Below are 22,653 nucleotides of genomic sequence, written 5' to 3' on the forward strand. Positions count from 1 at the left end.
AGAGAAGGTGTTGATTCCAGCCTTTGTGGGCAAATCCTTGTGGATGGGGGCTGTGGGAAGAGAGAAGGTGTTCATTCCAGCCTTTGTGGGCAAATCCTTGTGGATGGGGGCTGTGGGATGAGCCTGTGGGGTACTTGTGAAGTGGGAGCCTGTGTTACCTGTAAGAGGTGGATCCTTCCCAGCTCCTTCCCTGCATGTTGGTCTTTTATTCCCCCTCTGAAGTAGCCGTGGAAACACGGAAGTTTTTCGTGCAGGTGAGCAGGGAAGTGTCTCATGTGGCTGCCTGAGCACAGGGGGGGCTGAAAATGGGGGTTTTCTAAGGGGGTTTGTTTTCAAACCCTCAGGTTTGAGTCGTTTCAGTGACCCATAGTCCCTCATCCCACAGGGCTGAGATGGGCATTTATTCTCCCCAGGGAAATGGTGACACTTTGGAAGTGCTGAAGATGAGCTGCTGAGCACGAGCCAATGACAGGAGACTGTCAAAAGTTCTGTTTCCTTCAGCAGGGAAGAACCAACAGCAGCAACCCCACAACTGCTGTGCCCAGGTGAAGGGAGAAGGGAGGTGGGAGGCTGTTGTGCTGATTTTTGGGGGTTACACACCCAGTTCCTCCCAGGGATGACTTTCCTCCCTGTTGGTCTGAGCAAGGATCGGCTCCTCCTCCTGTGACAAACACAACCACAGTCCCCAGAACCTGCCTGTGGGTGCTTTGGAGTTTTCCAGGCATCAGGAGAAATTCTCCCTTGGACTTCCTGAAGCTCCTCCTGGCTGGCAGAGCTCTGGTGCTTCCCTGGCAGGACCAACTCCTGCCCCGGGGCTGCCTGGCCCAGGGTGGCAGTGCCGGTGTCACTCCTGCAGGGCTCTGGGCAGAGCAAGTTCTGCTTATTCCTGACATCTTTTGTTTCTCCCTGAACAACATTTCTGCTTCCTGTGGCACAAAATGTGTGTCACTGCCCTGAACTGTCCCCAGTGGCCTTTGTTTCCATCCCTTCAGGTTGTGGTTTGCAGAGGGAAATGGGATTTGGGGTGTTTTTTTCCCTGTGGTTCGTTACTCATTGACACTTTATAAAATGCATTCAAATCTTAGTTTCCTTAAGAGCCAAAGCCAAGGTTGTGCAACAATTCCATGAATTCCCTGATGTTTCATGGAAAAGAGCCCAGGAAATGCACATCTCAGTTGTCAGGTCTGCTCTGGTAGCACTGCTGCCCACCAGCTTCCAAAATCCAACAGCAGGAAAATGCAATCCCTGTGAGGGGCACTGGTGCATCCATGGTTTATTCCAAAGGTTTTCTGATCATACTTGGAGCAGGAACCTTCGAAGGTGAATCTTTCCTCTTTGCCCAAGTCACCTGGTCAGGAAACTGAGGTTATTTCTGGCAGAGCTCAGTTTTCCTGGAGAGCTTTCCTGTCACTTCTAAGTCACCTCATGTCCTACTGGAAAAATTGTAGGATAATCCAAGTCTTGAGCAGCCTTTAATCTTGCTCAGTTCTGTCTTAAACAAGTGTGACACTTTGAGGGCAGACAGGATTTTTCTGATGCAGCCACATGTGCTCCTACACTGGGTTTACCTTCAGCTACAAGAAATATTCTGTTCTCCTGAAGGCAGAAGCTGAGCCCCACCCACCCATCCCAGCTTCAGCACGTGGGAGTGAAGGACCTTTTGGGGTTTTTTTAGGAGACTAAAGGACTTCTGTACCAAGCTGTTGATGTTTCCTTAAAACCTGGATTCCACCATCAGTCAGGTCTGGCCAACCCCAAAGCCCAGCCAGGATCTTTCAGAATCACAGAATCATTCAGGCTGGAAAAGAACTTTAGGATCATCAAGCCCAACCATAACCCAATCCCCTGAAGAGGGTTTTTGCCACAGCAAGGAAAGGATCAGCTGCTGCTTCCTCCAAACCCTGCTGCTCCATGACTGGGGTTTACACAAAAGGAACACTGGAGGTAGGTTTGGGACTTCCACAGCCCCAATCCAGCCTCAGTGCTGGTGCACAACTGTTGGGAATCTCCAGGATAATAATAAATAAGGTCACGTGGTTTGAAAGAACAGAATTTCCATGTTGCTGGGTTGAAGCTTGTTGCTATGATGCTGCAAGTATTGCAGGGGTTTGTGGTTTTGGGAAACCATGGAGACAGCCTTTATTCCCTACTTTTTGTGCAGGTGGTGATGCTGCATTCATCAAGTTCTGTCTTTCTGTTGGTCCCTGATGTTGTCTGGGAACCTCAGAAACAAAAACCCCCCAAGTGGAAGGCAGGACTGACCCTGGGGAGCCCAGTCTGTGCTCTGGGGCTGGGCTGGGCGGGTTCCACATTTGGTTCCATCCCCAAGTCTGTGTCCCCAGGAATCCCCAGGGACAGCAGCTGCTCTGTGGCCCAGCCAGGCAGGAGCAGCCTCAGGCCCTTGGGATGTTCCTGTCATTCCAAGTGCTCTGGTTTCCAGTGTTTCCGTGCTCTGTGTCTCGGGTGCGTTTCTCGGGGCAGGAATTGGCTGGGGGTGTTTTCCCTGTTCCTCCAGGGAAGCAGCCAAGCAGAGGAGGATCATCCCTGGAGCCACAGCCAGCAGGGCACTGTGGGACTCCTCCTCAGCCTCTGTCTGGCAGCTCTGGGGGTTTGACTCTCAGTTTGCCAGTTTGGGTTTGAAGTGTTCCCTCAGAGCTGTCACAGCCCAGATTGGACTTTTAGGGGCAGAGAGAGAGACTGGGGAGAAAGGGGATGAACATCAAGACGGCTCCAAGTGCATGAGAACTCCCACAGGATGTGTGATTGTACTTCAGCAGCTTGAAAAGAGGCTCGTGTGAGACAAACCCTCCTTCCCTGGGCAGGCTGTGGCCCTGTTTGTGGCAGAGCTGATCCTGTCAGCAGTGGCTGTTCCCATCCCTGCTGCAATTCCCCCTTTGAGGTTCCCAGGCCTGGCTGCCAAACACCCCTGCGACAGGTCTGGCTGCATTTTTGCAGTGGAACACACGTGTGGCCTGGCTGGGGTGGGCCCAGAGGCAAACCACAGCTATGCTTTGACATCCACACTGCTCTGGGGAGACACCTCATTAGCACTGGCTGGGATGTCTCAGTGCCCACTCCCTCCTCGTGCTGGAGCAGCTGCTCCTGCTCTTCTCCCTGCTCCAGCCCCAGCACGGATCCCGTCCTCCCTGCTCATCCCTCTGCTCCAGGGGAGCAGGGAAAGGCTGGTCCTGCTCGGTGACAATGTGACACTGGCTGTGCCAGGCCCTCAGGGGTGGTGGAGGTGACTCTCCCTGTGTCCCTGCAGGTCTCTGAGGAGACACAACTGATTTACAGCTGCTGCCGTTTCTGTCCTTTGAGTCCCGGAACCGAGCTGGGGTTTGCTGAAGGGCAGCAAAATGGCTTTAAAAAAAACAAACCAAAGAGCAAAACCCCACTTTCGGAGATATTTCTGTGAGCAAAGCACCCCAGGTTGACTCATGGCTGGGCAACAACTCTTGCTCAACCGTGGGGCTGTTGGGAGGGAGCAGCGAAGGGCTGAGAGGTGAGTGGTGAAATCCTCGCCCCGGGAGGTGTCTGTCTGTCTGTCCGTCCGTGCTGTCCCCGGTTCCTGTGCTGGCACCCAGCACCTGAACCTGTGTTTTCAAGCCAAAGCCCTTCCCGGCACCCTGAGGGGAGCTGGAATTTTCCAGGCGTTTTCCAGGCACTTGGGGTGGCTGGCTGGGTTCCACATTTGGTTTGAGCCGAGGCTGGTCGCGGGTTGCTGTGGGCGGGTGTCGCTGCCACTGGATGTCACTGTCGCCGTGTGGCACTGGGAGCACTGGGAGCACGGCGGGGGCGGGTCCCTGAGCTCCGAAGGAGTGGGAAGCACCACACAGCTGGATGGGGAGCGGATTGCTGTGCATCCCTTGGGTAATCCCAGGGAAAAATTCCTTTCGCCAGTTGTTTGGCTGGGTTTTTTTGGTTTTTTTTGTTTTTCAAACAAACCTTTGCTGAGTCTGCGAGAGCCCAGAGCCTGATTTCTTGCCCAGGCCAAGCCGCGGAGCTGATTTCTGCAGCCTTCAGGAGCCAGCAGATTGCAGAGGGAGAGGATGCCCCGTTCCAGCTCCAAGCTGACAAGTGGGTTCCATCCCCAAGTGGGTCTGGGATTTGCACCAAGTCTGAAACCGAGGAGTTGGGACCAGTGTTTAAATTCAGATGCGTGGAGCTCTTTAATTATTATTTTTATTAATTAAATTATGTGAATACTGACTTAAATTTTTAAATTTTTAAAAAGCCCTAAAAGCCCAAGTCTGGAGCAAAGGGGAGGTGGATCCCTAATTTTAGGTGACTGAGGAGCAAGGCCAGGGATAGCTGCCCTGTGGCCTCTCTCCTTAAAAAAACCCACCAAATCACCACGTTACCGTGCTGCCATCCTCAATCACTGACCAGTTAAATATCGATCCCGTGTTTTTGTGCTCGCTCAGCCCAATAACGAGGCGTTTCCCCAGGATCTGTTCCCCCAGTGCCGGTGCCCCCCGGATCCGCAGCCTGTTGTTTGTGCTCGAGCAGGAGCCGCCTGCTCTTCCCTTCCCACAAAGGGCAAAGGTGCTGCTTTTTCTCCCACTTGTCTTGCATAACAAAAGGCGTTTGTCACCCGTTACACAACGGCGGGATTTGTCACTTCTGTGGCCGCTCTGGAGGCAGCTCGGCCCCGGCACATCCCGGTGCATCCCTGACCGATTCCTCTCACCCACCGCTTGGGCTTTGCCTTTTTTTTCCATCCTTGGGAAAGGAAGGTGTGGAGTTGTGTGGTTTGGTCGTGGTTATTATGGAGAGCAAAAGGATGGGAAGGTGTTTTAGGGGGTTGTTTGCTCCGTGGTCCTTGTTTTGAGGGGGCAGTGGGGAGGAGCAGGGCTTGTCCTCAGCAGAGGTCGTGTCCCCAAGCCTTTGGAAATGGAGCTCCATTCCCCAGGTTTAGGGGAGCAGGAGCACCTGTCCCCACCTGCCTCACCGAGCTGGCAGCTGCTTTTTTAATGCCTCTCCTGAATCTCGAGTGTCTCGTGCTCCCAACCCTCGTGTCTGGGGTTTTCTCTTCACAGTAGGTTCGATTTCCTCCTTGCTGGAGTATCTTTTTGGAGCCTTAAAAGTAAATAAATGGGTTTGTTTCCCCACAAACTAAGAGCAAAAACTGTAGCTGGTCTCCCTAACTGCAGGAGAGAGCTCTTAACCTGCAGCCTCAAACTTATTTGTGGCCTTACCAGTGCCAGCTATTAAATGACCACAGCTCCCTTTCAACACAGTGTCCCAGTGACCCAACAAGTTTGTCCCTGTTTTCTAATTTATTCAAAACAATTTCTTAGTTGACTTTTTTTTTTTTTGGTAGACCTGCTTCTAATTATTTTTTAATGAACTCCTGGAAGTGTGTGTTTCTTGTGGACCTTTGAACTTCCTGGTGTGCCCAGCCTTTGCTCAGGAGATATGTTTATGGTTGGCTCTGAGTGTGCTTTAAGTGTGTTTTAACCCTTTGGAGCTGAATTCCCAGGGAACTGTTGCAGTTCCCTTCTGTAGGAGATGCTCAGGCACAGAAATGGTTGTTGGCAAACACAGGCTTTGCCTGAACCAGTCGCTTTTCTCCTCTTCTCCCAAGCTTAAAAAGGTGAAAGCTGCTCTTCCCTAAGCATGGAAAGGGTGATCCATGAACTCAGGGGGCTGCACAGGAGCCCCTTCATTGCCCAGGGGTGTTGCTGGTGGGCAGCACATGGAAACCCTCGTGCTGGGCAGGACCAGGTGCCACGTGGCCTCTGCTGGAATTATCTGTGTGACCCGTGAGCCTCTGGCAGTTGGATGGAGCTGTACAAGTCTGCTGTTGATATCCAACCTCACTCCCAGTGCCTGGAAATGCAGGGCCAAAGTCTGTGTCCAGGAGCCCGTCGTGCTGGGAGTGTCACTGCTGTGGTGCCACCAGTGCTGGGTGAGAGGGGACAGAGCTCTGGGCAGAGGTGACTCTTCACTTCTGCCAGTGATCAGTGTCTTCTCCTGCTGGAAGCTGCAGAATGAAGTGTCTTGTCCTGCTTTTTGGCTGCCTCTGCCAAACTCCTGGCTTTTATTTGTTCCCTCTCTCTTTCTCACCTGAGGCGCCCCTGACTTTTTCTACTGCTGAATTCCCTTCAGTCCCTCACAGTGTGTCCTGATGGAAGGTGTCTGTGCAGATGATCAGGGTCCTGCATGGTGGAGCCCTCTCTGCCCAATACAACAGTTGCCTCCTCCCCTGAGATGCCCAGGTCCTTCTCTGTGACCTGCAAATTGCCAGATCCATGGGTCAGTCTGCAGCTCATGCAAACCTTTCACCCTCTCTTTAAAAAACCACCAGTGACAAACCCTGTCCTGAGGCTCAGGGGCATTTCTGTTCCTGCCAAATCATTCCAGATTGGGTTTTCAGAGCTGCTTAATGAAGGAGGTGTTCAATGCTCATTAAAAGCCCATAAGAATTAGGTGCCTACTTTAGGTCCCTTTTGGAAATCCTGCCTCTAATAAATTACAGGGTAAACAATGGTCACCCATTGCTAATAGCACCAATCAGACACGGGCTGGCAGCCACTGGTGAGGTGGAAATGTGTGGTTGTGGGTCATTGTAACCTCAGGGTGTTCTGTCTGCAGCTTTTATTGGTGGCAAAGGGGCTGTGGCTGACCTGGGACAAACCCAAACCCTCAGCCACTGAGTGTGCACCTCCCTGGGCTGGGGATGGGGATATTTTCTCTTGCAAAGGGGCAAGGGCTGCTCTCCCCTGTGTAGGTAACTCCTCCACTCCTCGTTTGGAAAGCAGCACTTACATAACTGACTTCAACACCAGCTTATGTTGCCTTTTAGAAGATGCTGAAGTGTGTACAAGAGAAGTCCTTCCCTCCCTGACATCTTGCTCCCTCAGAGGATTGCTTTGTTTGCAGCTGTGGGAGCTTGGTGTGGTCTCTGGGGCACCTGCAGTGAGTGCAGCACCAGTCCCTGGGCATCAGTCAGGATTAGTGTGGCCTCTGAAGGTGCAAAGTGCAGCTCTGAGTCACAGCCCTGGCTGGGCTGTGTTGGCTCTCAGGGAGTGTGGGTGCAGCTCCCAGGGTGGGCAATCACAGTTTCCCTCTACGGCTTCTGTTGCAGCAAGTCCAAGGTGGGTCTCTCTCAGCTCTCCCTCTGCCCCTGCTGAGCCAGTGCTGTGGGGAAGCTCTACCCTGAGATGGGGATGGTCCCATTTGATGGGGAACAGGGACCTTGGGCTGCACCCTGGGTGTTTTCAGGGAGCTGCTTGGAGTTGAGACCTCAATTCCCATCACAGTGCAATGGGAATTCAAGGTTACCTCCTTCGCAGATGATGGTGAAAACCAACAGCAGTGAGATCTCTCTCTCCTGGGTGACATCTCTTTTAAAGCTCTCCTTTTTGGAATGAATAAACTGCCCTTGCCAGCAGGAAGTCTGCAAAGGCTTGGAGTTAAAGGCATTTGCTTTGGAAATTCACTTCCAGGCAAAATGCTTTCCCAAAGGGAATCGCGCTGGGCCGGTCGTGTCCTGCCCGGTCAGACAAGTGCCATTGTTGTGTCCTGGACAATCAGTGTCATTGCTGCAGCTGGGACCCCGCTGGGCTCCTGTGCCAGGTCACCTCTGGCACCCAGAGCTGTGCCCAGGGCTGCACAAAGGCCCCTCTCTCTGGGGGATCCCCGGGCTCTGGGCTGAGCTCTGGGTGGTTTTGGTGCCGAGCTCCCGCTGGGCCCAGAGCCCCGGGCAGGTGTCACCTTGGGAAGGACCCACTGCTGGGTCTGCAGACAGAGATGGGACCTTGTTTTCAGGCTGTCTGAGGGAAGTTTGGCCTTTACCCACCATTGAATTCCACAGTGACAAACATCCATGGAGACAGGCCCTCCCCTCAAGATGTCTGCGGCCTTTTCCCTCCTGTCTCTGCTTTCTTCCTCCCCCTGTCTCAGATTCTGCTGCCAGCTCTGGGTGCAGGAGCCTCTCCCAAGCTGCTGCTGGGCAGATGCAAAGGCAATTCCCTGCTCCCACTGCGCAGCTGGGTTTGCTTGGACCATCTGAGGTAGGTTACAGCTTTTTAACCCATGCTGGGATTTCCCAGGGTGTTGTTGCTTTACCCAAGGTGAGCTCTGCAGAGGGAAGCAGTGGGATGGCACAGCTGGCTGGAGCTGTCCTGCCTCAGCCTGGCTGTTGGGAGGACTCTCAGAGGTGGTTTGGCTGAAGGGGATGTTGAAAATGCAGCTGGTTTCCCAATGCCAACCGCCCTCCTGCTGCGCCTGCTGCCTGCAATGGTGACATCCATCCCTCTGGGGCAGCTCCTCTCCTTTTCTCCTCCAAAGATGTAATCTGAGAAGTTGCCATCTTATGTCCTCACCTCTCAAGTCAGGGTGTGGAAGGGCAGCAGGTTCCTGGCTAATGGGAGCACAGGAGAAATGAAGCTTCTTCAGCACGAGCTTTCACCTGCATCAGCAGCCAGATTAGAGGCCATTCAGGAGCTCTGGGGACAGAAGCTGGTTGTTAGCACAGGCATAACCCATATTTGCATGGCCATATCTGTGTCCTTGTGAGATTACAGCTTCCACACAGCATGTGACCGCAGCATGGAATGGCTCTCTTGGTTTATCGTGTGTACACTTTGCCTTTCAGAGGATCGAGGAGGCCTTGAGTTCCCCTTGAGAATCCAAGGCTTTGTTCCACCTTTCGGTGTCCGCGGCGCTCGGAGCTCAGCCAAAGCCAGGAATATACAAGTGGGAGGCACAGATGGACTTCTCTGGCCAGGCTTCCTCTGAGGCTCTCACTGGATTTAGAAGTTGTCCATCAGCCTGGTTCACTGCTGTGAGATCAGACACGAGAGGTTTCTTTGAGCCCTCCCAAGGCTGTGGCTGTCCCGCTTCCCCCTCTCCCCTGGAACACAACTCTGCTTCCTGCTTTGAAGCCTCTCCTGTTGGAAGGTGGCGTAACACAGACCACAGCTTTGTAAATCCGTGGGATTATATTGCCTACTTATGGCAGGAACCCTTTGAAAGGGTGTTCTAGTTGGATGGGGAAGAGTACAAACAGATTCTGCATCTCCTGTTTCTCCCTGGGAAGGCAGGGAGCCCAGGTGCCAGTCAAACACACTGTACTGTAACAGTGCACCTCGGGGAAAACGCTTCCCTTTCCCCTGACAGCTCTCCTGTGAATATTAATTTCTGTATTTGAGTGTCTTCATCTTCCAGGAGCTGTGGAAGTGCAAACATTACCCAACTCCTGTAGTGCAGCAGCTCTGGCAGTGCAGAGCAGGCAGGGAGCCAGAGGAGAAGCAGTTGGGAAGATGCTCTGGGTGTGCTGCTGTTTGTAATTTGCTGCTCTGGGCAGATTTAGCACCATTACCACATGTGATGGGATGGATCTGGGTGCTTATGGTCCATGCAGGCAGCTGATATGGTATTTATTTACTGATAGATCACAGGAAGGAAAGCTGATAAAGGCAGATAAATACACAGGTATTTTGCATTACACTTAAACCACCTGCCTGTACATGTGGTTTAGTTAAACACAAACTCCAGCCATCAGTGCCAGATGTGTTGCAATGTGATGCCAAAGAGGGATTGTAACCAGGAATGTTTTCCAATAATCTGTTCTTACCAGGAGGGTGTGAATGCTCCATTTGATGGAATGATCAATGATACTCAGCAACTGCTTGGCCTGTAGGGGTGGAGGCTTTGCTAATTCCACCTGGGAATTCCTTTCCTGCTGCTTGGGGGTGACGACAACTTTCCCAGCCAACCAAAGACCCATCTTCTCCCTGCAGATAAATACAGCTCAAGTTAATAAATTGTGTGAGGGGAAGAGATGTGAAGGAGAACTTGGGCCAGCTGTTGTTTCTCTGTGGCATTGTCAGAGGCATCTCAACACGCCACAGGAGCTGCTTTTTGGTAAGTGTTGTCCTTGCCTTCTCAGCCAGCTCTTCATGAGCTTATTGATGGTGTTTGCTCATGTCAAAAAACTTTCTTAAGCTGCTTGAAGTCCTCAGGAACTGACAGAGCATTATCAGCTTCCTCCACGCTTTGCAACGTGCACCCTGTGAGAAACAAGATAGTTAAAGGCTTTTCTTCTTATTGTGCTTCATAAGTTTTTATGCAAATTGAAATAGGCATTATTAATGAGATGTTAATAAGCCCATCCCTTTGGTGCCACTGGTATAACAAGTTGGGTATCTCTTCATAGTGAAAATTGTTTGACTTCTGTTAACTTTTGCATCCCATAATCTGAGCTCCCTGGGTGATGTCTGCCTTGCTCACTTCCCCTCCCTAACAAGGTTACCCCTCATCACAGCAGTGAGTCAGAGAGGCCTGGAAAAGGAGGAGACTGGTTCCCATCTGCCCAGGGAACAGGACAGGGGATGGCACAGGATCAGGGAGATGTGCCCAGAGCTGGGTAAGTCAAACTGGAGCCCACACAGGGAGCAACAAAAACAAATGAGGGAGAGACGATGCAAAAATAAGCTGTAGAGGAACAAAGGGGATTTTCCTCTCTCTGCAATACAGAGAAATCAAATGTCAGGCCACCAGAAGGGGTTGTCCTGTGCTGTTATCTGTTCCCAGTCTTGAGGCTCTTCTCTGAAGGACTCACTGGGGAAACACCTTTTCCAGGTTGTATCTGAGGATGGGAAGTAACAACTGGTCAGAGCAACTGGGCCCCAGAGCCAGGAGACCCCCCTGCCTCAGGTGTCTCCCCTCCCAGAGTCAGGGCACCCTGGGTTTCAGAGCCTCCCTTCCTGGCAGAGGTTCTCAAGTTTTCTCTCTCTCCCTGTTGCTTTGGCAGATTTTGACAGCTGCCCCCAGTGATCTCGTTCCTGGCACAGGAGTGTCAGACTGGGATGAGTGTCAGACTGGGATAACTGCCAGGGCAGTCGGTGCCCCCAGGCTGGGGTGAGGCTTCTGGGCACGTGGTGGGTCCTGGGGTTGCATGAGGTGGTGAAGCTCAGGTTCCTGGCACAGGCCAGGCCCTGTCCCTCCGTTGTCACCGCTGCCCTCTGCGTGCACATCCTGCCTCTCTCCTGCTCTGGCCCTGGGCCTGACCCCCTGTGCACCAAGGACTGGAGAGCTTGGAAACTGCCACTGAACGCTTCAGTCCATGGATTTTCCAGAGGAAGTTCAGGTTTTGGTTTTCTTTTTCTTTTGGTTTTGGTTTTACTAAAAGGAAAAAGCAAGGAATTTCCCCTCCAGCCTGTAGAAGGTCACTGCCAGGAGAAGTGGCTTCGTTTCTCTTTCTTAAAGCCTTCAACACCCTGTTATGCTCCAAATAATGAGGCCAAAAAGGCCAATCTTTAGGTGGTGGTTTCAGCCTCTTGCATGATGGTCCAGGGGGGAGGCTGGAGTGAGACACAGGCTCTGCTGAGATTGGCAGAGGGGGAAAAAAAAGCAGTGTGTGCCATTTAATTTCTGTGATGTTCTGATTCCCTCCCACCAGCCTGGAAATGCTGAATGTGATCCTTTGTCTGGCATATGGGGATTTGGAGAACTGTTGCTAATTACAGCACTTGTGCCATCTCCCTTAAATGGCTTAAATAATATATTAAGTGCTTTTATGATCTCCCCCAACACGCTGGAATGCAAAGAAGTGCATTTTATGCTGTTTATAGTTTGTGGCTGGAGTAACTTATATAACATTAATCTGCAGCAAAAAAAAAATGGGTTTTGATGATTTATTGTTTGTGCAATTCCCAGCTGGGGCTCTGGATGCTCAGCTCCCCTGGTGCTGGGTGTTCTCCAGAGGCAGAGCCTGCAGTTCATCTTGGAAGGTGGGATCTAATCCAAGGGGAAGAGGCTGTGGGTGGCTGCAGGGAATGGTGGATGCCAGGGAAGGGTCGTGGGACACCACTGGACAAAGCTCTGTGGAGTTCAGGTGAGTCTGATGGCAAAGGGACAGAGTGTGGGACCTGGGAGAGGATCACGGGAAGTCACGTTGTAACTTATTTAGGGAGTATTCCCATTATTTTAATTAAACTTTAATTGGAAATTAGGAGCGGGTTACTAAGCATCATATCTAGAAGTGGGAGTATTCCATGGTCTAGACTAGTGCTTATCCAGAAAAAAGGAAGGATCTTTTTTCCACCCACTTTTTTTTCTAGAAAAAATTCTTCTAGTCATCTGTTTGCACCCAGATTCCTGTGTCTCCTGCCTCACAATCTCCACTTTCTATTCCTGTTATTGTAGCTAATGTTTAAAGAAAATGTGAGAAGAGTGTGCTGTGAATGCCTTGTTGCTGTGTCTGGTGTGAGGAATAATTATGGAGCAGCTGAGCAGTGCCAGCCAGGGGCTCCAACAACCTGGGAAGACACATGTTGGGAGGGCACATAAAACCACAAAGGGAATTTGTGAGAACTGTGAATAGATTGGCATGTTCTGACCTATAATTTGGTTTGGTTTGACACAGCTCTCTGTAAAATCACAAGTTTTGTTGGATTATGCTGGTAATTAGCAATATTTCAGCTCTTTAAAATTAAAGCATTGTGCAGGCTCTGCAGAGCAGGGGGAAAAAAGTGTCTTTGTCTGGTTTTGTTTGCTAAGAGCTTGAAAATAGGGAGGTGAGAAACTCGTGTCAAACCTTGAAGTATAATTTTGCAATTAAAAGACTGAGGAGAAAAGTGTGATCTGAAGACCTTCAGTTTTCTTGCTGTGACATAAAATTAACAGCTATCTTCATTCTCATTCTGGTTTAATATTCCTGCAGAGAAGGAAGCAAAAAGAACTCCCCAGGCTGGCTACAGTGGGATGGAGGAGCTGTTCCTTTGACAATGACAGGGTACAGGCTGGGAGGGGAGGGATTTGGGTTGGCATAAGCCTGGCAAACGTCTGCAAAAATGCTCTGGATGCTCTAAAGTGATGTATTTCTAAGGCTAAAAACAGAGAAATGCTCTCTGGGAGATGCTTAGAGGCACCTCCAGAAAATTTCAAGGTCGTCCATGCAGCAGCTTGCAGGGATGCACAGCTGGCACCTCATCACTAAAGCCAGCAGAATCTCAACTCCAAGGCTGTTAGCAAACTGTGTGGGTAAAAATAGAAGGGTAAATTGAAACTACCTGAGAGGGGAAGAAACAGCTGGGAAGTCATAAGAGGCAGCAAAATGAGCGGAGAAACTTTTGCCCATCATGGTGGTGTCCAAGTGTTTTATATGAACTTCAAATTGCTCCTTCCTTGAATGTACCAATTTTCTTTTTCAAACTGTGACAACTGCACTTGTCTTCTGTTGCAAAGAACCTGCTCAAGAGTCTACTCCACATTCCAGGCCTAATTTTTATTACAGTAGCTGAAAAGAGCTGCTAGGCCAGAAGCTCTTCTAGGATTAGCTGGACTTCTACCCAAAGGCTTTTATGGATCATTTAACAGTACGTTTTACAAAATAAATACCCATGCAAATACTTAATATAGTAGGCAAAAATTTGATTAACCTCTAAGCTTTACCTTGCTGCCTGGGCACAATAAATCCACAAAAGGGGAAGAAGGCAAAATGCTGTTGGAGCTACTGGTCCAGCAATGATACAGGTTTTGTTTTGGGAGCCCACTGGAACACTTCAACAGCCCCTGCACGTTCAGCTGAAGTGACAGGGACACAACCTGCTCATCTGTGTCCTGTTGTGACTCACTGCTGCACTCAGGCAGTGGGGTGGGATGTGGTGGCTGGAGCAGATGGAAAGACGTTGGGCTATTTTTGTTGCCTTCTTGGCTTGACCAAGCAATTCTTCCCTGACTCTGATTACAGGCATGATGGTATCTTAGATAATGCCCCTTGATAAAGGCCTTTTAAATCCCTAATTACTGTCATTAGCCATTTGACACCATAAAATAGAGCTCTGTTGTTTTAATGTCTCTTTGTTTTACCCCTGTCTGTGGGGTGTCTGGAGTGTGCACAACAAAAACAGGGAGCTGGAACCTTTGGATCCCGCTCAGAGGTGTGTGCCAGCACAACAATGTGTGTGTGCACACAGTTGGATTTGCCACTGCCCAGGACTCTTTCACTCTCTGTGTTGGGAGAGCACTGAACTGAGACATCATCAGCCTGTTGGCAGGGCCAGGAGGGCTGGCAGGTTCCTCTGTTTGGGGATGTCCTTTGTTGGGTGTTTGAATCGGGTGGAACCTTAATTAGCAAATAAGAAGCTTTGGCCTTCCCTTCCAAGCTCTGAGGCAGAATTAAGGGAAGCACAAGGAAGTGCCAAACGACACGGCAGCACCGGCTCCGTGGCTTTTGTTTTACTCTGCTGCCCTGCTGCTTTGAGATGCGCTTCCCACTGTAATCAGCTGCTGGCAGAGCGCTCCCCGAGCTTGTTCCGTGTTTGATGCTCTGGTGCTGCTCTCTGTGTACACAACAGCCAGAGTGCTGCGGTGCCGGGGACCCCGTGAGCAGCAGCTGGGGAGCTCGGAAGAAAGCAGCCCTGCCTTTGAAAGGGGAGCTGCCCCGTGGAGCCGCGGGGCCGAGGCCCTGCCCGCTGCGCGCCCGGGCCACGAGAGCTCCTCTCTCCACGGTGCAACCCGGGCTTTGCTGGAACACACTCAGCATTAGTCACTCCTTGCAAAGCCACTCCTTTCATTTGATCCTCTGCTATTAATTATTTGCACTTCCTCTTGTCACAACACATTTTCTTTTTGCTGCCCGGGATGGAACTCGCAGAGAAATCCTTTACTTCCATTCCAACGACGCAGCGGTTTCTGCCTCCGGGAGAGCACGGGATTGCTTTTATCAAACATATTTCTTCTCCCATTGTTTCCTGATGACAGATACTACTCTTAATCTACACAGAGACAACACTTTGAAACGGGAGATCCATGTTCCCGTCAATTGTTGTTCCGTTGATAAATCATAGCGTGTCTCACTCGGTGACTGACACACGTCTGGCTTTGCAGTCTGCCTCTTTTTTGTCACAGTTTCTCAGTGCTAACAACAGCTCGTCTGTTCCCTTCCCTCGCTGTGCAGCCCAGCAGGAGGATTAATTCTGTCACACGTTCCCTGGGTATGGCACAATCCAACAGGTTGATAGAAAATGGGGAAGGACGTGGTGTTTGTGGGAATATCTGACGTGTTACACTCACCTCGTGACTGTCGTTACTTCTGGGTTGGAGGAACATCAGCAAAGTCTGTGAAGGAAAAAAAAAAAGGGATTTTTCCTGTTCTTTGTGGGCCTCGAGTGTGATCGTGCCACCCTTCCACGCACAGGGAAGCTCTGCTCAAGAGAACAGCGAGAGTGGAGGGAGCCTTATGGTGTTTTTTCTGTGTCTTTCAAAGGCAACTGCAGGAAAAGTGGGGGATCACTTACCCACAGACCCTAAAATAGCTCGGGGTGCGACGTGCCCCCCTTCCCTGGGCTGTATGGATGCCACTATTAATAAGAGGAGCTGAAGTCATGGATTGAGCAGTAATGTGAGCAGCACTTCTGAGTGGCTTCAAACCTGGCACGGGCTCCCTGAGCAGAAACAACCAGGGGGAAGTGGCTCAGCAAAAATAGTAATTAATTCTGTTATAAAGGGGGGGCAGAACTAAGCAGAGGGAGCCCACAGCTCAAGTGAGGCCTGTGGGATGCTCCCACTTCCCTTTGCTGTCCTTCCCTTCCCGTACCTGCCACACCCTGATCTGCAGGTCTGCTGGGTGGCACTGTGGGTGTCACTCCTGCCTGTCACCCCCACGCTGGGCTGTCACTGCAGCTCAGCCCTTGGGACACAGGGACGGGCTGTTCCCTCCTGCCTCCCCGCCCTGCCTGGAACTCAGCAGGAAAAACCAGGGGATGAGGTGCCGGGAAGGAGCAGGGGATGGTGCCGGGCAAAGGCCTGGCTGTGCCAGGGTGGGTGGGGATGGGCAGCTGCTCAGGGCATGGGAGTGCAGGGAACTGGGGATCTCTAGGGCAGAGGGGGAAAGAGAAGGGTCTTCGTGCTGAAAATATGGGAAAAAATCCCAACCATCTCCCTCTGAGAGTCCCCTGGCTACACCCCCTTGCAGCCCTGCCCTCATGGAAGCACAGCCCCTCAGCAAGGGGGGTGATTGCTGCACCTGCAGAAATGCAGTTGGAGTGTTTGTGGCTAAAAAAATAAACACAAATTTTGATAAAAAGTAGGGTGGGGCTTCCTGAGAAAGAAGAAGATAAGACTTCATTTTCTTATCTGCTGCTATTAAAACTGGATTCTAGAATTATTACCTTTCGCTTTTTAAATTTTCTCTCTTTTGGAATTTTTATTGAAATTCAATGTTTAATTAAAAAAAAATTAAATTAAATTTTTAATTTTCTCCTGCAGTATTTCACCACAAAATCCATGTTGGCAATAGTGTGGCAGTACAGCTTATATGACAACAATAGGAGTGTCCTGGTAAGAATCTGTTCCCTTTTTTTCCCCCTCTAGTTTATATAAATCTGTAACAAATGTCACCCTCTGCTACTACTCTAAACCACTTGTTTTTATAGAAAATGTGATAGCAGTTTCAATTTGCAAGTGTAGTTCTGTTGCTCTTTGAAGAAGCCTTTTGTGTTTCCCCTCTGCCTCTGAAAAATCCGAATCAGATTGGCAGACAATGATTTGGGGTATTTTTCTCCTCCATCAGTTCACTGTAATTAGAGAGATGTGAAACCATCTAGCTCTGAATGTTCCTATTGCACCTTGATATCTCTGCCACCTTCTGCTCTTCCCAAATATTTGGGATGTGCTCTGCTGCACTTCTGTCAGGGCTGCCTGTGAAGCAGGAAGGGGTAAAAGTTGTCCCATGTTTGTCCAGTTCCAAGCACAGTCCTTATAAAATGAATGATGTCCCGGGGTGGGGAGGCAGATATTGGGGAAAGGGAGGCTCAGATTCAGGGCCCAACAACAGAGCAGGGCCTCAAAGTTGCATTTTTTGCTTCTGTTTTCCATAGATTGGAATCAGGAAATCCTCAACCCTACACTGCTCTTCTCAGGAGGGTTTCTGAGTCCCTGCAGCAGTTCCACAATTCCTTGGCTCTCCTCTTTTGAGCTCAGGCCTCTTTGCTGTGACCCCAAACACCTTCTCCTGGGCAGGTGCCCTCTCCAGCCTCAGCTGGCCTTTTCCCTGTTCCTGGTGGCCCTGTGGACTGCAGCCCCCTCCCGGTGACAGCTGCTGTGCCAAGGAGGCTCCTGCAGCCCCTGGGCTGCAGTAAAAATCTGCTCTGCCACAGGCACCTGACAGTGATGCAAAGACACTTCAAGATATTTGCTAAGTGCTCAGGAATTAATTTGTGATCATTGAATAATTAACTAAATCCCAGCAATCCAAAGGACGGGTGGGCAGCGTGATTTGCATGTACAGCACTTCTCCGTCACCAGAGGAGCTCAATTCATCTAATACAAGTCTAAACTCGGTGTATCTTAATTTGATTTACCTTTGACATGGCATTTAAATAGTGGCAACATCTACAACCTTGTGCTCCCCAATAAGGCTTCATTAAAAAGTTAGTGCCAGATCCAATCCATGGTTAGCACAGGCAGCCTTATCTCAGGGTTCCTGCTCCAGTGCCTTTGAGAACATGCTTAATTTAATCTGAACAAAGGCACTGCCACCGGGAGCCTCCAGCCCGACTTTCCACTCCAGAATATCTTTGTTATTAAATTTGGTGCCTACAATGGGCTCAGTAAATTATTTTAAAGTACTCTTCAAACAGAATTCTACTGGTTGTTAGACGTGGTTTGTATCTCTGGGACGTGAGAGGTGTCCCTTTGGTTGGGCTTTTTTAGAATGTCATACAAAAATGCAGGGTGAGTCTTGGAAACTGGGAAAAGCAGCAAGTTTTAAGGAGATGCATGTTTTTTAAGCATTCTGGAAAGAGTTTTTTTATTTTTTAATATGAAATGTTAACCATTATTATGAACCATCAATCCTTTTTCTAGAGGAAGGAACTCCTCACTAGAGGTTTCTGCTTCCTCATTTGTACCAAGTCAGCTGCTTGTGACTTTAGGCTGGTGGCAGGGTCTGATTTGTAATTATAATTTTAACCATGCATTTTTTTCATGATTTAGCGAGGGAACCAGTTGTCAATAAACCCTCCATACTGCCTAATAATCTCTGCTGCCTGAGAGTAAGGTTTGCTCATGCTACAAATAGGGGTCCTGTCATGACAGAACAGATAAAAACAGAATAACTTCACAAAGTGCTGGTGAGGCCTCAGCTGAAAATGGAATAAAATTCTGGTTATCCATACCCAAAAAAGGGAGCTGAAACTGGCCCAAAGGGAATTTGCTAAGAAATTGGGGGAGTGATGCACTTAAGAGAAGAGCAACTAGAAAAGGTGAAGGACAATATCAAGAAGAGATGTGTAAAGGTCTTTACTGAGATATGTAAAGGTAACATGGAAATAAGAGGACATATATCAAGGGAGCTTAAATCCTCTTATTCCTACCTTTACATGTACCTTTTCTCTTACCTTTACTCTTTAAATGATAAATGCATAACAAGTGGCTGGTGGGTGAAATATATTTCCACTAGTTTCGTTTATATTTTTAAAAATCACTTAAGCTTTCCCCCCTCATCCTCATAGTCTGTATATTCCAGAGAGGCAAAAGTAGCAGATTTTTTTTCTTGAATAATTATACGCCACAAATCTAAGATAATAAACAGTTCAAATGACGGCAGGAAAAAAAAAGAATATAAGGAGGCTTTACGAAGCTTATTTCATTTGTTGTGTCTTTGCACTTGGGTCACATGAGGAGAAATTTGGCCTCTCTGCGAGCAGCATTCTTGGCTTTGCATATCAGATATGAAATTTGTCTGGAATGTTTGCTATAAAAATACCTACGCATGAACTTACATCAGCGAGAAAGTAACTTCGGCGTGACCTTTCCGCAGCTCTGATGTGGCAAGATCATTCCCTGTGGAAACAGTAACTTAGGGAATGGCTGGCAACTGGTGTTTTCACAGGCTTTGTTTCAGTGCAGGAACAATCCTTGGAACAAGCCGCCCTTGGAAATCAATGTTTTTCTTTCAAGCTCCTTATTTTCTGCTCAGGAGCGACCCAGGGTAGGTTACCAGGCTTAATGTTGTAACAAAGCCATTTGGGAAATCCTCCCATTCTGTGTCAGTGCTGGGCTGAATACTAAAAGCAAACACGCTGGAGAACAGCAAAGGGCAGAGGTGGTTTTGATCCTTTTACCATTCAGCCTGAGTTTCTGTTTAAGACAGCGAAAAGGCATTTTAATGGAACGGGAAACTCCTACTGTCACCCGTGGTTGCAGCCCTGCTCCTTAGAGGACTTTTTGAGGAGAACCACCATCCCCTGTGAGGTTTGATGGGCTGAAGGGCTGTTCCCTGTGGGGTTTGAGGAGGATGAAGGGCTGAGGGTCCAGTTCCCTGTGGGGTTTGACGGGCTGAAGGGCTGTTCCCTGTGGGGTTTGAGGAGGATGAAGGGCTGATCTCCCCGCGAGGTCTGAGGGGGATGAAGGGCTGATCCCCCTGTTAAGTTTGAAGGGCTGAGCGCCCAGTTCCCTGCGAGGTTCAAGGTTTGAGCTGTCTGAGGGTCCCGTTCCCCGTAAGGTTTGGAGAGGGCTAAAGGGCCGGCCTCTCACCCTCCCACAGCGCGCTGAGGCCGTTCCTCCCCGTGCCCCGAAGCCTTTTCCTCCCCGGTCTCCCCTGCGCGCGTTACGGAAAGCTCCAAAAACTGTCAGAGAGAGAAGCGCCAGCAAAACCCTTCCCACCTCCTCACAGGGCCCTTCCTCTGGGGCCGCTTGGGCCGAGACAGAACCTCAGGCAGGACCCGAACCATCAGGCTCCCGCTTCCCGCCTCAGCACCCCCCGCAGGGCTGGGGGGAGGAATGGGGGGGGGGGGGGGGGGGGGGCTGCGCGCGCGCCGTCTCCTCCTCCCCTCACGCCAGCGGACCAATGACAGCCCCGCCCCTCACGCCAGCGGACCAATGACAGCCCCTCCCCTCACGCCAGCGGACCAATGACAGCCCCTCCCCTCGCGCCAGCGGACCAATGACAGCCCCGCCCCGCGCGCGCGCGCGCCCTGTCCGCCGCCACGTGACGCGGCGCGCGCTCCTCCTCCCCCCCTCCCCTCACTCCCCGGGCCCACGTGACCCGGCATGGAGGAGGCCGCGGGGCGGGCGCGCGGCCGCCTCCTCCCCCCGCCCCTCCCCGCGGGAGGCCCCGCCCCTCCCTCGCTTCTCCCCCCCCCTCACCCTCCCCTCCGCCCCTCCCCGCCCCGTCCGTCGGTAGCGGCTCCGCCGGGCGCCGCCGCCGCGGCCATGGACTGAGCGGCACCATGGGCGCCAAGGAGTCCCGCATCGGCTTCCTCGGCTACGACGAGGCGCTGCGGAGGGGTGAGGGCGCGGCGGGGACGGGGCAGGGTGGGTGGGTGTGCGGGTGGTGTGTGTGTGTGGGAGAGGGGGGGCTCCCCGCGCTGCCCCCCGGCAGCGGGCGGTGAGGCGGCACCTCCATGACGGACCCCGCGCGGAGGCACTTGCGCCGCTCGGGCTCCTTCGCCCGCCCCCTTTCACCAACCTCCCCCCTCCCCAGCACCCCGTCATTTATTTATTTATCCGTCCGTCTATTTATTTAGGTGTCTCTCCATCTATTTATTGAGGTGTCTCCCCCCCTGTTTCACCGCGGAAGGCCCCCCCCCCCCCTCCGCTCTCTCCCTTCCCGTCCCCACCGCCAGGACCCTCCCGCCGCCCTCGGCCCGGCCTTTCCCTTTCCCTGCCGCTTCGCCGGCTCTCTCCCGCTGGATAAATCGGGAAATGCTGCCATCCCGGTGTGACAGGGCTGTCTGTCAGCTCCCGGCTCTCCCATCCCTCGTGTTTACTTCCCCCCCCCCCCCCGTGCCCGGGGATCGCGCATCTGCAGCCGCCGGGGTGTGGGGAGGGAGGTGGGTTGTGGCGCGTGCGGGGGTTTTTTTTGGGATCCGTGTCGCTGTTCCAGAGCCCTCCTGGAGAATTTAAAGAGGAACCCAGCGAGGGGAAAAAAAAAAAACATAAACAAGCTGAATGGTGAATGCTCGCAGCTGCAGGGCTCCAAGGCGACAGCAGCTACACCCTGGCAGCTCCCTGGCTCTGGAAGTGATGGCCAAGTCCAAGGACAAAGAGGGCCGGGAATTTTCGGCAGCGGATGGTTTGCGGGCAGGGCAGGTGGTTCGCGGTTGTTGCCCCGTGGTGCGTTCCCGGGGTGCGGGGCAGGTAAAGCAGCTCACCTGTTTGATAGGGAAAACCTCGATAAAAATTCACGAGCTCAGGCCAACCTATGGCTGCCCTTTCTTGTGAGAGGCATTGCCAGGAGTGATAAGGGGAGAGCTGGGTGGAACCGCTGGGTGTTAATTGAAAGAGAAACAAATTGATGTGAAAGGGGATTTTTGTGAAATATTTTCTGCTTGTTTTATTTTTCTTTTTTTCTGGTGGGGCCTCTGAGGGGGATGCCATGTCGGTAGGAAACGGAGCAACGTGCTGTCAAGGAGGAGAAACAAATATGTGACTCAAACTCACGTTACATGTTTTAAACATAACAGCCCCGAAGGATTTCACTGCTAGTGAAAGTATAGGAAGTCTCTCAGAGCTTTGGTGCTTGTATTTTTAGAGGAGCTGGAGTCACAAATGCAGCCTGGTAGAGGTGTGAAGTTGAATACACCAGGAAGAGTTTGAAATAAGCTCTTAGGTGGTAAATACGTTCATTTGGTCAAAATGTGTATTTCAAAGTCCATAAATAAGAAAAAACGAGAGGTTTGAATTTTAACGTGAGATTTAAATGCTTCAAACTCTGAAGTTACTCTGGATGTTCCATAATTAATAAGATTGATCTGCTAAAAAGTTATTTGAAATTATTTTTGCGCAGTGAATATAATGTTTTCCTTTGTTGTTATTTTATTTCATGTTATTCTTCTCTATATGAGACATTTAATACTGTTTTTCTGTAGGAGAACAGAAAGGTTGTTTTAGGCACTCTGTTATAAATTGATGTTTTGCTAAATAACTATGTTGTTTACTTAACCAGTGAATCATTGTATGTATAAAACAGGCTAGTTATCAAAACATTATTTGTTAGACCATTTCTTACTTGCACAGAACTGTCCTGGTACTTGGGGCATTTCTGTGGACACAAAGAGAGATAATGGATAAACACAAACATTAAAAAAAGAAAGCCAAATCTATTTATCTCTGATTAGATCTGCCTTCTCTAACATTGGTAGATAAATGCTGAGAAAGTTTTATATTAGGTGATGTTGTACAGGTTCTTCAGCTGAAATCTTTCTGGATAATCAGTAGTGGGTAACTGTGCTTGTAGTGATCATTCAGAATGTGGTGATCATATTTTTGAGGCACTGGTTTTAATTTCAGCTGTTCAGAATATCTGGATAAATGCTGCTTCAGAAAATAACGACCAACAATTTCACTTATGGCAATTCCATTTTGGGAGTAACCAAAGGTTGTGAAGGTGAGGAGACTTGTTGTGGTTAAAGGCTCACAATATATAAATAACTGTAGCTAAAATGTAACTCCTGTTGGAGGAGATGAAAGTGTGGCAGCAGGCTGGTGTTGGTGGCCTTTTCCACCCTGGAACACCAGGTAGTACTGCTGGGTTATTTTTCTTGGGATGGGCACCCTGGACTTGTCTTGTGTCCCCCAGTGCTGGTCACACAGAGCCACGTTGGTGTCCCTGAGATCCAGGCCTGGTTGTGCAGTTTGGGAGTGGAAAGGAAGGGATGCTCTTTTCAGACATCTCTTCTCATGAATTTTGCCACT

The 22,653-nt window shown here is 50.5% G+C and overlaps 1 protein-coding gene and 1 long non-coding RNA gene across 5 annotated transcripts in view; one reads left to right on the top strand and one right to left on the bottom strand.

The window, feature by feature from the left end:
• Positions 1–3,909: 3,909 nt before the first annotated feature.
• On the bottom strand, positions 3,910–19,746 carry LOC113975050. Of its 2 annotated transcripts, none has more exons than XR_003536741.1 (3): positions 18,738–19,746; positions 13,405–15,072; positions 3,910–9,743 (listed from the first exon to the last, which is right to left on the bottom strand). It is a non-coding gene; the product is annotated as an uncharacterized LOC113975050 (long non-coding RNA). The 2 variants fall into 2 exon arrangements; XR_003536740.1 differs by having other exon boundaries at positions 3,910–10,019.
• Positions 19,747–20,110: 364 nt separating this feature from the next.
• USP32 (ubiquitin specific peptidase 32) overlaps positions 20,111–22,653 on the top strand; it is a 68,356-nt gene continuing 65,813 nt past the window's right edge. For all 3 annotated transcript variants that reach the window (XM_027698821.1, XM_027698824.1, XM_027698825.1), the window contains exon 1: positions 20,111–20,244. In XM_027698821.1, the coding sequence (XP_027554622.1) occupies positions 20,187–20,244 (58 nt within the window). In that variant the 5' untranslated portion in view covers positions 20,111–20,186. The remainder of the gene's footprint in view (positions 20,245–22,653) is intronic.

Source organism: Neopelma chrysocephalum, unplaced genomic scaffold, assembly GCF_003984885.1.
Source record: "Neopelma chrysocephalum unplaced genomic scaffold, ASM398488v2 Primary Assembly neopelma1_132, whole genome shotgun sequence".
NCBI lineage: Eukaryota > Metazoa > Chordata > Aves > Passeriformes > Pipridae > Neopelma > Neopelma chrysocephalum.